Here is a 15,692-nt window from a genome sequence, read left to right as displayed (position 1 = left end):
CAATGGACATAGATAAATGACAACAATGGAGGTGTGGTGCACAACTACTTGGGTTGAATGGAGGAAAATTAACTATTCAGCCGGCTCCACTATTTCATCTTGCAGCAATCAGCAGCCAACTTCTCTGTCACAGAAAGTGCTGGAAGAAATACATTTTTTTACAGCTGGCATTGAAGCAAAGACAAGCAGCTAGCCAATCAGATGACAAAGAAGATTTGAATCTCCTTCCAATGCAAGAGCCACCCCCCCCCCCCCCCATCTTGAAAATGCTAAATTTTTATGGTGTGAGGTTGTGGGCCTCCTGGATCAATGCTGGGGAACTGAAACGGCCTCAGAAATCTTTTTTTTTTTTATTTGGGAAGGATGGTAATGTACCAGAACCACTCCATTATGATTTGAAATATTCAAACTTTTATGTTATAGCTGCAAAACCTTTCATGCACAACCCATGTCACTGAGGTAGCCAGAGATAACCTGAGGTAGGCTTCATCTGCACAGCAATGCAAACACTATTGAGCCAGTTAACTCCTGCCCCATCTTGCACATATCATTAGATAAAAATCCATGTTATTGTATGGTGCCATTTATGAAAGAGTGCTCAACATCGCACTTCTCAGTAGGTCTGGTGACTGCGGCAGATTAGTATCATAAGGGTACCCTGGTGTTGGGCAAACGTGGTGAAAAGGTTAGCTTTTTGGTAACCGCGGGGGTCTCTGCCGAGCATGGCGCTCCGTCTCTGCCAAGCTTTCAGGGGCTCCTCCCACGCCGCTGGCAGCGTCCAACTGCGAGGAATCCGTTTCCGCGGCCGATTAGCCGAAGAACAGGGCCGTTTGCGTAAAGCCCTTTAACCGAAACGGGCGTCTGTGTGTGTCGGATCCCCCGGGGGGGGGGAAACTGTGGCGTAAACCGCACTGGGAGCCTTACATCAGATTAGCCTCGAGGCGGGTGGCTAAATCCCGTAATTAGCATGTGCGCTCAGAGTCCGGGCTCCAGCGTCGTCGGCTCAAGTGAGGACCCGGCCTGTTTTTTCGGCTGTTTTTTTTTTTTTTCCCCCCTCATTCGATTCAGTCTCCGCAGAGCTTTTCTTGGATGTCTCGTATCCAGACCAGACATAATGTACTTTCAAATGAATAGATTTCATCAGCGGTATTGAGCGAAAGCCTGAAGCTGATGTAGAGAGACAGAGGAAAGCGAAGTGATATCGATCAGAAAATTACTGATCAGTTGCTTTTAATAAAAGTGGAAAAGATGTTTTTTTTTTCTGGTGTGAGTTAGGTTCTTTGTACTAGGCTGGCAATAAATGGGGAAGACACATACATTACCGTACATGAAGACGTTTTTATTCAAGAACACTTATATCGAGAACACTTTATTCTTATTCTGAAACAGGTAAGCAAGGCCGTCTTTTATCCAGCTATAATAACATTACACAAAAAAATTACGTGAGTGCATGAACAAATTTTCCCGACGGACCCTATACCTTCTTCAGTGAAAATAGGAAAATGGACTGAGCACCCTGGACAAAGTCATGCGTGTGTGTGTGTGAGTGTGTGTAAGTGATCAAGTGCGTGTGTGTATGTGTGTTTGTCTTCTCTGAAGTCTAGTCTTGAAAAAACTCATTGACTTTTGTTATAAACTGTCAAAGTCGCTATAATATTTAAAATGCATTTGTCTTAGCTTGGGCAATAATTTGAAAATTATTTTAAAATACAAATATCATGCTTGAGGGTATGAAATAAATTTTTTCCACAGTCATCCCCATCTGTGGGGAAACAAGTATTAATGTAACAAAAACAATTATTTGAAAAATATACAGTAAATAGAGAACAATTGGCGGAAAGAATCATACCAGCTTGTTCATTAGTCAGAGGAAGTCACCCATTATATGTTGACAGCCTAAAAGAAAGATGGAGCACGAAGCACACACGTTGACTAATACACCACCAGTGTTGTCTAAACCAATGCCACATCTCAAAGCCACCTCAACTTTTGGTTTCTACTTCCGTCATATTTTTTTTTGGATTGTCAAAATCCCTCACAGTAACCATATACTGCACAGCAAAGTTTTTGATGTAAAATCAACTCTGATATAGAGTGCTGTTAACTGTAACAGAGTACACGTGTGTTGTCCCTATTGGACTCTGTTATAATTGATTTAACAGCGCTGGAGTTTGTTTAGCACAAGTCATTTTGTTCTGTGAAGTTTTCACTGTTTAACAAGCACCCATCCGCATATCCTTCAGAATGATGAAATCCTGGCGCCCTCTTATAAGAAGCCAATAAGGCTGTGTGTCTCATTACATATCACTCAGTGCATTAGCACCTAAGCCAACTTGATAAAAGCACACTGCTCAAGGGGCCACTTTGTGTAGATCAAGCGCATTTCATGTTTTTGCCATGCAGATGAATTGCATTGTGGGTTAATCTCGGTGCACGGGGAAAAGCATGGACTACTGTGCTTGGCTTAGATTTGTAGGACCGTGCGAGCTCGGTCAGTGGAGTGAGGTGCTGGACGTGTTTTCCTACGATAGCTTTGATGCTGAAAAGCAGGGTTTGTAAAGCCTTTGAAGCAGCCTATTGTTGCCATGGGGAACCGTTCAGATTGTGGTGAGTGTGGTCACTTCGGACTGCTGACAGTGAGATCACAATGCAGACAAAGCAAATGTGTGATTTAGCTGGATGTCAAAAAAATTGTAGCAGCATGAGTTTTGGCTGAGAGCCTTTTAACAAGAAGAAGTTTCAATCGGTTATGTAAGGCTTTATATCAACTTTCTTTCATTTAGAAGAATTTATTTTGCAGTGCAACATCAATAATGCACTAAAAGTTAATTCACACCAAAATAGAACAACAAAACAAATAATTGATTCACACAGCTAACATCCATTTAAAGCCATTATGCATGCTAACACAATCCAAAAATAATTTAGTCAGGCAAAAAAAATTCTGGGGTGTGCGGGTATAGGAAGGGATCCAAGCTGATTCAAGCTGAAGAGGTAGGTCTTGAATCTCTGACAGAAAATGGCTGCCGGTAATTCTGCTGTTCACACCTCTGTTGAACTTCATTCCATTCATTGTGGAGCCAGAATAGTCAAGTGTCATGACAAGGACATGCAGCCATGCAGGAAGGGGACTTCAGGATATCTTGGCAATATTGCCTGCTCTCTCTCAAAGGTCGTTGAGGAAATAGTCTGTCCCCCTCCACCCATGTACTGTGCTTTTGCAATCTTAGAGGTTTGTTATCACAAAAAAAGTTAGATTTACCAAGTTCGTATTTCAGTGAGGTAACTCAGTATTGAACTCCAAGAAAACTTGAAGCTTGTGAGTAGCCCATAAACCTATGTGCCCAAAAAAGAATCACATTCGCTTTGAATTCATATATACAATAAGTCAGGTTAACCAGATGTTTGGTGTGTAATCCTTAACAAAAGCCTGATCATTACATGGTACGGCAGCCTGTGCAAAGCACCCTGGGATCATGAAGTTTAAACAATCGGCGGAAGAGTCTCTCTACTGACCAAGACCAAGGTCCTGTGCATTTAAAAACGGATGGGCATTTGAGGGCTCACTGAGACGTCAATGGGCCAGAGAAGATGAACTCTCCCCTTATCATCAGCATAATGAGCAAATTCACAGCTATAGAGATAATGGCAGCTACTGAGAGTGGCTCTTTGTCCATTGCCCCGGGTAGTGAGATCTTTAAACCATGCTATTTATAATCCTATCTGAGCTGAGAGGGTTCATAAGGCAGTTGCTCCCGTGGAGACATCAATACTTGTTCATCAGTGTAGACAGCCTGGGCCACACTTCACTCTTTTGCTTTATGGATATGAGTTCTTATGAAATGGTTGTCACTAGGGGTTTGCGGTTCCCGTGTCAACTTTTCTGCTGGAGAACCGTGGCACTGACCGCCAAAGCAGGCCAAGAGCCATGCAAGTTACCCTGCAAATGCACTGCTCAAGCCGAAGGAGATAGTCGGCCTTGATGGAGCCGTCAGAGATTAGTTTAGATCCCCGTTTGCACGAAGGAAGTGTCCTATTGGGAGAAGCATTGGGGAGGAGGGCGGGGTATTTTGGGGAGGGGATTTCAGAGAAAGTTGTCGACGCGACTCTGAGACGCGTCGCGGCCCTCCTTGCCCGGCGGCTCGGACACCAGGCTGAGGCAGGTGGCGTTGTGGCGGGAGGCGTGGAGCGAGACCAGGCCGCCTGGTTGCCGGCGGCGACGGCGGGGCCGCATCCACGCGCGCAGGTGCAGCCGCAGCTTGCTGTGCAGCGAGGCGTAGATGAAGGGGTTGTAGCAGGCGGAGCTCATGGCCACCAGGTGGCAGGAGACCTGCAGCACGTTGACGTAGCGCTTGTCCACGATGCGGAACTCGCCGTCCAGGTCCAGCAGGAGGTTGAGCACCTGCAGGGGCAGCCAGCAGAGGGCGAAGGCGAGCACGGAGGCCACCAGCAGGGAGAAGGTCTTGCGCCTCTTCCTGTTCCAGCTCTGCTGGCTGTGGGTGGGGGCGCCGGGCAGGCAGCGCTGGCGGAGGTGGGCGGTGATGGCGCAGTAGGACACGCTGACCGACAGCAGCGGCACCATGTAGGACGCCAGCAGCATGAAGCAGGAGTACAGCATCCTGAGCCGGCCCGTCCCCGGCCAGAACTCCTCGCACACCACCAGCTCCAGCCCGCTGGGCCTCAGGTCCAGGTAGCGGGTGTTCATAGAGGGGGGCGCGGCCAGGGCCAGCGCCAGGCCCCACACGCCCAGCGCCACGCCCGAGCAGCAGCGCAGGGAGATGCGGCGGCGGACTGGGTGGGCCACCACCACGTAGCGGTCGGCGGCGATGGCGGTGAGCGAGAGCGCCGAGGCGAAGACGGTGGCGGCCTGCAGCAGGGGCACCAGGTAGCAGAGGGGCCGGCCGAAGGACCAGCCGCTGGGGTCGAAGGCGTAGGAGGCGGTCAGGGGCACGCAGCTCAGGCACATCAGCAGGTCGCCGGCCGCCAGGTTGCCGATGAAGAAGTTTGTGGCGTTGTACAGCTTCTTGTCCGCCAGGATGCAGACCAGCAGGGAGGCATTGCCCACGCAGGCCACCGCCACCAGGAGGCAGTAGAGAGGCACAAAAATGGGTTTGAAGCTCAGCAGCAGCTGCATGCCTGGAAACATATTCAGGGGGTCGCTGTGGTTTAGGGGCAGCCCACCCGGGGTGCTGTTAACACGACCCAGGACCTGTTCCAGAAGCGGATCCATCTGGAGAGCTACCCAGTCCTCTTGGGTTTGTGGGGGCTGGAATGAGACAGAAACACAGATGTGGACTTACTACGGTGCCTAACCAAATATGTGATATCTACTCCCCCTGCTGGCTAATGACAGCAAAGCACTTTGCTGGGCATCGTGATAGAGCTCCCCGCAGCCCTACCTTTTCCCTGTGTGGGAGCCAAAAGTATGTGCACATTCTAATCCGAGGATTCTGCGTCCGATCCTGCTCATTTCTGGATAAACTCTGTTTGGAATTACTGAACGCAACATGCACTGTGGTCAGAGTGAGTACTCACTCTGATTAACATGACAATACAGACCTGCGTGTGTGTGTTTTTCTGTCAAGCTACTGTACAGTTTGCTTTCATTCAAAACAAAATAGAAACTAGTAATTATTTCTACGCTATCCAGCTTAATCGGAAAAGCTCTCTGCGCTAAAATCACTAAGTAGACGTTGCAGTGAATCATTCAATTGTTTTGGTGTCAGCTGCTGACGGGATGATAGTCGGTGTCAGAAGGAGACAGTTTGGCGCATCAGGGCATAAATTGCCCATATCCGACAGAGAGGTCTTAAGTGAAAGCGCCAGCTGATGGTTCCACAGATCCACTCTGAACAAATATTATTATAAGTCTGTCAGCCAGAAAATCATTATGCATATTTTCCTCCAAAGCAGATTCATTGCTGTTTTATAGTTTGTGTCATGTTGTGGAGCAGTGTGAATGCTGTCGAAAAAATAAAATAAATCTCAAAGGAGCGCACACGCACGCACACACGCACACACACACACACACACACACACACACACACACACACTAGTGTCCACATCCCCTGCATCTGTCATAAGAGCTTTGCAAGCGCAACTTACAAACAGAAAAATATGCAGTTTATATGGAAGCAAGTCATTACAGAAAAGGACATTCCACACTCTGAGTACTAGAAAAATAACTAAAGAATAAATATACACTGTTTGAATATCCAACTATTCTGGCATATGCATTGACGAGTTCATTCAACATTATGCAATATTGCATGAACTGTCTTGGTACCTCCCATTTGGAGGATGTTGTCTTCAGTGCAATGATTCACTTTGAATGAATCCAACAGGAGTACCTGTTACCATGGGTACTCAACTGTATTTTAGCTTGAATCCTGACAGAAATACTGAAATATATTTTAATTCAATATATCTGAGCATATCTGAGATTGTCCATATATTTCCAAAAAAATATATTAAGGGTGTTGTCTTCAACGCAGTGAATCAAATTCACTTTGAATGAATAAAGCGGGAGTACCTGTTACCATGGGTACTCAACTGTATTTAAGCCCAGATTCTGACAGAAATCCTGAAATAGGTTTTAATTCAATATATCTGAGCAGGTCTGTGATTCTTCATATATTTACAGAACAAAACAAAAAAAACAAACCCCCCCACCCCCCCCCACAAATTTCTAAATCGGTCAATCAGACAACCGTGAGGTTAAAGTAACATTTCCATGTCACAGTATGTCTTCAGCACTTTTTTTGGCTTTTGCGCAAACACAGCTTTGGTAATAGCCTCCATTGTATTCATATGCATAACTCACGCTGAGCACTGCTGCCTCCTCTTTTGCTATTAGAGAAGGCTCAGTCAAAAAATTGCCCTATAACTATTATTGCAGTAAATTTCCTTATGATTATTATAACAACAGCAGTAATCGTCCTCATAACAACAACAACAACAACTATAATTATTACCATCACCATAAGAAACATAGCTCTCATCAAAGTTTGATAATCTACCTGTAGAGTCTGTAGAGACTGTTTTATAATATTAATTTGTATCACTTACAGATGAGCATGAATTTGATTTGTGCTATTCAACATGACATACGTGTGAAACATTGACAGTGGTTTGTGGAATGGCTTACCTGAACAAAAGACAGATGCCACAGGTGGAGGAAAAAAACAAGAAGCTTCTTTCTTCACACTGCCTTCTCTCGTTCTCCTCCTTTTTTCTGTCCTTTTCTCTCTCTTTCTCCTCTCCTGTCTGTCTGTCCACCACTTTACTGTGGGTGGAGCTGTAGACTGAAGAACAGGGCTGCAACCAGTGATGGTGTGTATGTTTGCATGTGCGAGAGTGTGTGTGTGTGTGTGTGTATGTGTGTGTGTGGCTGTTACTCTCAGCATCAGCACCAATGATGGAGAGAGAGAGAGAGAGAGAGAGAGAGCAGGCAGCTGCCTCTTCGTCACTCAAATAGCCCCCCCCCCACCTTTCTACAGCCTCACTTGCCTCCTCCCTCAATCACATACTCCATGAATGCAGCCTAACCCCTGTCTTGTGTACATACTTGTGTATGTGTTTATGTATACATTTGCAAATGCATGTGTGTTTGTGTGCATCTGAATGCATGTGCCTGTGTGTGTGTGTGTGTGTGTGTGTGTGTGCATCCACTTGCATTCAGGCTTTCACCTGTGTGATTTTAAATGGTGTATTTATTTTGGCTTTAGTATTTCACGATTATGTGTTCCCTGTGGTCATGTGTGATTGTGTGTGCCAAGTGATGGTGCATAATTATGTATGCCCAGTGATTGTGAACTACTGTGTGTGCCCAGTGATTGTGCATGAATGTGTGTGCCCAGTGATTGTGCATAATTGTGTGAGTCTAACGATCATGCATAATTGTGGGTACCCAGTGACTGTGAATGACTGTGCGTGCACAGTTATTGTGCATGCTTGTGGTCAGCAGGCTGTGTCATATTGGGAGATTTATTATGCATTTTCACCCCTCCCCCATGTTGGATTATTGTACATAGTCGAATATTGCCTGGTTTTAAGTCTGGAAGTACTGTGACTGGAACTGGGTTAGGTGGTAGTACTAGAATTATGCTGGGTTTAGTGGTAGTACAGGGATGGCACTGAGTTTAGTGGTAGTACAGGGATGGCACTGGGTTTAGTGGTAGTGTGGGGATGGCACTGGGTTTAGTGGTAGTACAGGGATGACACTGGGTTTAGTGGTAGTACAGGGATGGCACTGGGTTTAGTGGTAGTACAGGGATGGCACTGAGTTTAGTGGTAGTACAGGGATGGCACTGGGTTTAGTGGTAGTGTGGGGATGGCACTGGGTTTAGTGGAAGGACAGCACTGTTGTGCAACAGGCGTAGGGTGGGGGCTGGGTAATTCTCAGTGTCTCCAGCGTTTATCTGAAAGAAAGAACATAACAATAGCCAAAGAGCTCGCCAGGGAAAAAGCTTGCTGCTGTCTAATTGTGTTTTATTGATATTACCGACTCAGACAGCCCTGGGCAGCAATAGCAATAACATGCACAGCAAATATGTCCAAGTGACAAGCTCATTTTCCACCCTGACGTACAGAACTGGCACATCGACTGGGCCCACCTTTGCATGGCTGGTTTACACCACAGTGCAAAAACTATGGTATGGACTGGTATCAATACCTACCTCTGATCAATTCAGACATTTAGCAGGATAAAGTCTTTTGTCATTTGTTTCCCATTAAATCATTTAGTATCAGTTCTCTCAAATTCTGTTCATAACTGTTCAATCAATTCAGTACCGTGTCATAACTAAATACTTAATTTAATCACTTTTCAATATTAATTTTGTCAATTAACATCAGTCTGTTAAATTATGTGGTGTCTGTATTCAATTTACATAGATAACACAGGAAAATACTCAATATACAGTTTTATTATGAAAATTTAAAGTAATAAATAACTGACATTAGCATGATATAATGATCAATGTTTTATTTTTTAAATGATTTTCTGTTTCTATCAATAATACAATTTTCGCTATAATAAGTGAAATAATCAGTAAAATTGATTTAAAAGGCCGCTTAAACTAATGCAAACCAAAAATGGTTTATTCACAGAGGTACAAGTTTATATGAAACACAATAAACTGCTACAGAAGAACCGAACATGCTTACCATTACCCAATAATGACAACAGCAAGGGAATTAAAGGGTTCATGCAATCTTAATCTGCACCATTCTAATGTCTGGAACAGAATGTTCAATAGCTGATCCATACTTGTAGCGTCCTCCAGTAGCTACTATCGGGTAATGTTATATATTTTGCAAGTTAGCTACCTAGCTTCATGTACCTAGCTAGTCCAGTCTAGCAAGGCTAACGATGAAAATCATAATAGAAACAAGTAAAAAAATAAAATAAATAAAATAAAATATATAAATATAATTCCTTAATATATAAATACAATTCCTGAATATATAAATGTAAGTCTGAATATATAAATATAATTCCTGAATATATAAATGTATCTCTATATGTATATATTCAGCTTTATATTTATATATTTCCTGTTTGGCCCCTCATAATAATGAGTATATATATATATATATATATATATATTTTTTTTTTTTTAACTCATTTTATACTCATTTTAATAACTATAGCAAGACAACTGTATTCCCTGGCTGATTATCTTGTAAAATTATCAGATTTAATATTCTCTGTAAATTAGCGTACATCAGTTATTTTTATATAAAGTAACAATGCCAAAACTCTTGGTACAGTGCAATGATGGTGTTGAAGCTGAAAACGTTGGAGAGAGATTGCAGAGAACGTTTGATCTATAACATATATGATACTTATGGCAGAGGAAGTATTACAATGAAATTTCAAATATATCTTTGGCTAGAGGCCCCTGTGGGTGCACAGACAGAACTGGGAAAACTCAATAGTGCCATCAAGTTGCTAAAACCCATTTAGCTGAACAGTATATCTAGCTCCATTGATCCGGCATCAATGAAACCTGAAATTGTGTGCATGTCTGAGGCTGGAGAGCAAAAGTATGTTGAAGGTGCTGCTGTACCCAATGAGCTGAAGCAGACGTTTTCTCCATCATAGTGCTTCACCCATTCATTTCAGCTATATTTTGCACTGAGTTTTCTAAATGCAGACTGTAACCGTGCAAAACTGCAACACTGTGAACGCTCTTAAATGGAAAATGAGTCAGTAAATGCCCTGCCTCATTTTGAAATGGTGGATAAATAGAGCTCACATGTGTTTACTCTCCACTACAGCCCTGGTCTGGATGCTTCAAATCAATTAGATACAGCAGTTTAAAATGAACATTTGACCAGCGGTTCTCAGAATCAGTCCTGTGGCACCACTGTGTAGGCTTGTTTTAATTCCAACTGCAACTGCAATCATAGAATTTTAGCACGCTCTTTTTTTTTTTACCTCTCTTTATGTAACTATTTGCAATATAGCACAATGTGGATAAGGGACTTTCATTGTTCATGGCGTGTGGAGCTATTTCTGACATGATGTGGTTTAAGTGGGCAAATAATCCCTCTAAACATAAATGTGTAATTAAGTAAAAAATAACCACTTGTTTAAATTCTGGGATTACAATTGTGGTTGGAGCGAGAACCTGAAAACACGGGGACCCCCAGGACTGAGTGTGGGAAACACTGCAAAGTGGGAAACGACTGAAAAAAGACGCGCAACTGTAGCAAGAGTATCAAATGCTTGAAGTCCACAAAAATATGTGGAAAGTTAGCGCTAGCAATACATATGAACACTATCAGTGGTGTACTATCAGACTATCATGGAAAGAAATGTTTTTTTTTTTTTGTCTTTAACATAACGTTGTTAGAAACAGCATCCTGAAATTGCATTAGGCTACTAAAAAAAATCTTGGCGGGTCTTTAGACCGCAGTGGAAACGCAGACAACAATGGGCTGAAGGAAGAAGCTTTTAGTTCCTTGAAAAGTAATTCCTGGGACTGAGAGTTCCGGGTACTTTGGGTGGAAACGTGGCTTTAGACTAACAGTCTCTCTCTCTCTCTCTCTCTCTCTCTCTCTCTCTCTCGGGTGTATTTTATTTTGGTTGTTTGGTTGTTTTTATTATCATTATTCTTATTATGTTTGTGTTTTAAATCTTTCATTCTACTGTGTTGAATTGACAATGATCTCCTTTCTCTGTTTTTCTCACACTCTATTTCTGTCTCTCTCCAGTGCGTGGCATAAATAAATAAAGTTCAAACATCCTTCAATTAAAAAGTCTAATTAATTGATAAAAATATAACATGACATTTAATGACCTTAGAGTCCATGCTCAATCTTTCGTCTTTGTCCGGGAATGAATTTGCATTTTAATGTGCGAATTAGCCCTGCTCATGACAGATAACCAGGGAGAAGGGAGCACTTTAAAAAGACAGATGGCTATTTGGTTTCAAAGCGTAGGGAGAGGGGCAAGTACTCTGTTTTTATTTTTGCACAGTACATGTGTAACACTTACATGCGTGTAATGAAACATGCGAAAGAGACAGCAGGTCGGGTGCTGTTAAGGAGAGGGGTATTTTTGTGGGGTTTTTTTTACATATGTTTATATGCGCAGTTTCTTGCAGGTGCCTTCTGTGTGCTAGGCAATTACATGGTCCATTTAAATGGCTAGTTTGTAAACAGTGTTATGAAAAGCAAGAGGAAAATTCCTTTGGGAATCCGGGAGGATTTTTAAGGTTAATGGATAGTTTTGGGTTTTTATTTATTTTTTATATTTCGGAAAACCCTCCAGCTTCACTATGGAAACTTTTCTATGGAAGCTGAAAACAAGATAATACACTTGAAGTAATTCCAAAGCAGAGGTTGTACTTATGACCAAGTTATTTTTTATAGCTTTAGTAAACAATTTTATTATACCTCATGTGATTATATTAAATATGATTTTTGAAGAATAATCAATATGCATACCATATACCTACATCCTCTTGAGGCATAATTTCATTGTACAAGCTACTGCGGAGTTATTTGAACTGTATTTTCTTGCTTAATGCCAGTTGAGAGAACCTACTGAGTTTAAAAGCAGTACAAGCTCTTCAATCACAGGGCCAGAGAAGTGGGACAAGGAGCAACTACCGCACTACCTGCTCTTGCATGCATAACATTTGCCCAGCTATTTGCCAATTGAAATTGAAGCTATGATTATGTCTGACTATGAAACAGAAGAGAGTCTATTTATTTGCGCCCAAATTTGCAATTGAGGCTAAGATGAGCAGCTACAGCAGATTGAGGCGAAGAGGTCAAATAGGGCTGGTAACCAATTCCTCTCTGTTCTCTCTGCTGCTGACATCCTGTTGGGGGGACAACTAGCCACTTTTTCAGTTGATCTGGGTTGTCGAAAGACTGTTGATGAAAGTGAACGTTTTGTCTTTTTTTTCCTCCACCCCCCACACATAGGTATTGCTCAAACACAAGCCATTTTCAGTCCTGTTGATTTGTTTTTACTTTGAGGTGTTCTCTCTTGTTGCAGTAATTTGCTTCTCTCCGCATGTAGTACAAAGCCAGCCCTCTTCTTTCTTTGAGTGCAGCGGACTCAAGCTGTGTGCCTCACAGGAGGTAGTTCCAACCAAACATAAGATAAAACATCATTTTAAAAAGATTATAATATTCTGTTGAAATGAACAGTGCATTAACAATCAGTAAAGAAATTGTGAAAAAACACGAAACTTAAAAAAAAAATAAAAAGAAAAAATGAATCTAGGCCATAAACATTACATTTCCAAAAGCATGCTGACACCCCTTCTGATTAGTGGGGTCGGCTATTTCAGCAGACGCCCATGCAATCTCTATTGACAAACGTTGGCAGTAGAATGGGTTTTTTCCCACTGGGGAGATTTTAACTTCATTTAACTTCACTTTTTAGTTGTTCAGGCCCAGTTCAATTTTTCCTATTTTCCTTAAGTGTCTTTCTAACAGTGTTTTCATAAAAAGTGCTATTCAAATGAAATTTTACTCAATTTAATTGGATTGAAGTGTCAAAAACAATTAATTTGCTGTACGTGATGCTAATACCCAGTCCCTTTAGAAAGAATTCATCCCCTTTCAATTTTCAAAAAATGTTTTTCTGTTTCATGCCGTAATTCTAATTAATTGAAATATTTTATCCCCTCACAAATTAAGATTCCGCACATGCATGATTCCAAGAATACATATTTATTCAACAACATTCAATACTTTGCAGATAGACCTTTGGCAGAAATTACAGCTTGCAATTTTCTCGGCTGTGGCTGTATTTGATTTAGGTTTTGGAATATTTGCTCACTCCTGCAAACTTGTGCAAACTCTGCCAAGTTAGTCAAAAAAAAAAAAAAAATTCTTCATTGGATGCACCTAAAATTTTATTTCAATTTGGTACACCTATGTATTTTTTTGGGTTTCTTAACTGAAATTAACCTTAAAAAAATTTGTTGCGAAACCTTAAATCTTAAAAAATATAGCAGTAAAAAACTGGAGTAAAACATTTTAGGTGTATTCACTGAATCATTTTTTTTCAGGCCAATCCACAGATTTACAGAGGGATTTAAGTCTATGCTTTTGGCTGCAGGGCCATTCCAGAACACTGGCAGGCAGACTACAGGCAGACTTAATGTTACCTTTTTTCAAAAGAGGCTTCTGCCCAGCCACCCTCCCCAAAGGGCCAAATCTGTGCATTGCTGAAGAGATTGGTCTCTGGATAGTGTCTCCCCAGTGGGCTCTGAAACACTGTCAGTGCGATAGCCAGCCTCTCGGTCTCTTCTCTGACAATTGCCCTTCTTGACCAGTTGCTGAGTTTGGTAGGAAAGCCAGTTCTTGGTACTGCCTGGGTTTTACCATCTTGTTCGAATGGACTTAAGGCTTCTAGGAATATTTCACAGCTTTTTCCACTCTTTTAATAACCTATGCTGGTTTGCCTCCTAATAACTTCATCTCAAGTTTCATGGGTTAGGCCCTTCATCTTCATGATAGCATGACTCATCTGGTGACTCAGTGTGACTCGGCTATTTTAGCTGTGAGATCTCGCAAAGTCGCTCATATTTATTCCCCCAGCCATACAATTGAAGACAAGGCGGCTTAGAAATGATCATTGGTGGCTCTTTTTTTTTTATGTATTCATTGTTTTTGTTCAAGAAAATGGAATACACCTGGCCCAATTTAGGTTTCTTAATACAAAGGGGGTGAATACTTATAAATTAAATCAAAAATACATTTTCTGGTTTTTATTTTTAATTCAGAAGACGTTTGTAAAGATGTTTAATCTTGCCATTGAAGAGAGCTACTTATGAGCAGAACAAAAATCGCTTTTTACATTACAGGCATTTAGCAGACTCTCTTCCCCAGAGCGACTTACACAACTTACCTTTTAAACACATTTTAGTTTGACTGCTTTGCAAAACAGCATAATGAGAAATAACCAATGGGGGTGAAAACCTTCTGAAGGCACTCTCTCTCTGACAGTTAAAATGGGAATGATAAGCGAACATGAAGACCTCCGTGGCTTGTTGATATATAATGCATATTTTACACAATGGTCCTCTTTTCAGATTAAATTTAGTGACCAGATCACTACACTAGCTTGTGTCTTATGGAAGCAAAGCCTGTCTTATGGAAATTCTCTTGTGGTTTAAGTGTATGTGCAAAGGAAAATTGTACATCAGAACACAATTTGATTAGGTGAGTGATTATCCACCCCTAAATTCACCTGATAATCATTTGCTCAATGGAACTGTCCATTATTACAGTTCTTTGTGTTCGTGCCAGAGCCTTATCAACAGCCTGCCAGAGCAAGCATTGCTGAAGAAAGGCAGTGTAATAACCTGTTTAAAAATATATATTTATCTGTGGAGAAAAAAAAAACAAAACATTGAGATTGACATATCTTTTTCAAAGGGGGCCATGGGCAGTCTGTCTTGTTGACTTCTTGCAAATAAGAATGAAATGTACTGTCACTCAGGTCCGTCTCTCGCATTCGTTCCTTGTCTGCTTCTCTTGCGGGCGATACGGCGTTGACTTAATGGACCACTCAAGTTATCAATAGCCTCAAAATGTCAAAGATAGAAAAAAAAAAAATCATGACTCATGGCTCCAGTGACACATCTCGGTTTTCTTAAGAATAACATGATACCTTCATGAGCAATGCATAAATATGTATAATATATACTCCTGCCAGTCAAATTAACCCAAAAAAAACAAAAAAAAACAACAGACTTATACTGTTCACTATGTCGAAATTCATTTTACAGATTACTTCACTGTGACTGGTTATTTTGTATAGTTTTACAGTTGTCATTTTGTGGGAGTGGTAACATACAAAACAGGCTTGGAATATGTGCTATGTATTAAATTATACAGCATAGCTGACTGCGGTAATGTAGCACAAGCAGTAACACACTACAATAGCTTATATTACTTGGTTCAGATTTCTCATGAATGTGAATGTGGTGCATGTAGATGTGTTATGTAATGTAGGGGAAATTTATATGTTTTGTTAATGTTGTCTTATTACTGAACCCTTCACACAAAGTCTTATTGATTTCATAGAGAAGGAAATACTCTGAGCCAGGACATGTGTGTACAACATGAAGCATTCCATGACTGATTTGGGTGTGGAAGACTATACATCAGAAGGTGTGATTCAATATATTTTATTAATTGGTTGACTGTTCTAA

At 41.5% G+C, this 15,692-nt stretch overlaps 1 protein-coding gene across 1 annotated transcript; it reads right to left on the bottom strand.

Annotated features, from left to right (window-relative positions):
• Positions 1 to 1,483: 1,483 nt before the first annotated feature.
• On the bottom strand, positions 1,484 to 7,390 carry si:dkey-202l22.3 (7 transmembrane receptor domain-containing protein). Its single transcript, XM_035384563.1, has 2 exons — positions 7,148 to 7,390; positions 1,484 to 5,266 (listed from the first exon to the last, which is right to left on the bottom strand). Exon 2 carries the CDS (start codon positions 5,228 to 5,230, stop codon positions 4,085 to 4,087), a length of 1,146 nt encoding a protein of 381 aa, XP_035240454.1. The 5' UTR covers positions 5,231 to 5,266; positions 7,148 to 7,390; the 3' UTR covers positions 1,484 to 4,084.
• Positions 7,391 to 15,692: the final 8,302 nt, after the last annotated feature.

This window comes from Anguilla anguilla, chromosome 12 (assembly GCF_013347855.1).
Source record: "Anguilla anguilla isolate fAngAng1 chromosome 12, fAngAng1.pri, whole genome shotgun sequence".
NCBI lineage: Eukaryota > Metazoa > Chordata > Actinopteri > Anguilliformes > Anguillidae > Anguilla > Anguilla anguilla.
This window is presented reverse-complemented; position numbering and strand designations above follow the sequence as displayed.

What these genes read in the sequence shown, in the direction of transcription:
- si:dkey-202l22.3 (XM_035384563.1), bottom strand. Translation starts at nt 5,230, where the DNA reads ATGGATCCGCTTCTGGAACAGGTCCTGGGTCGTGTTAACAGCACCCCG.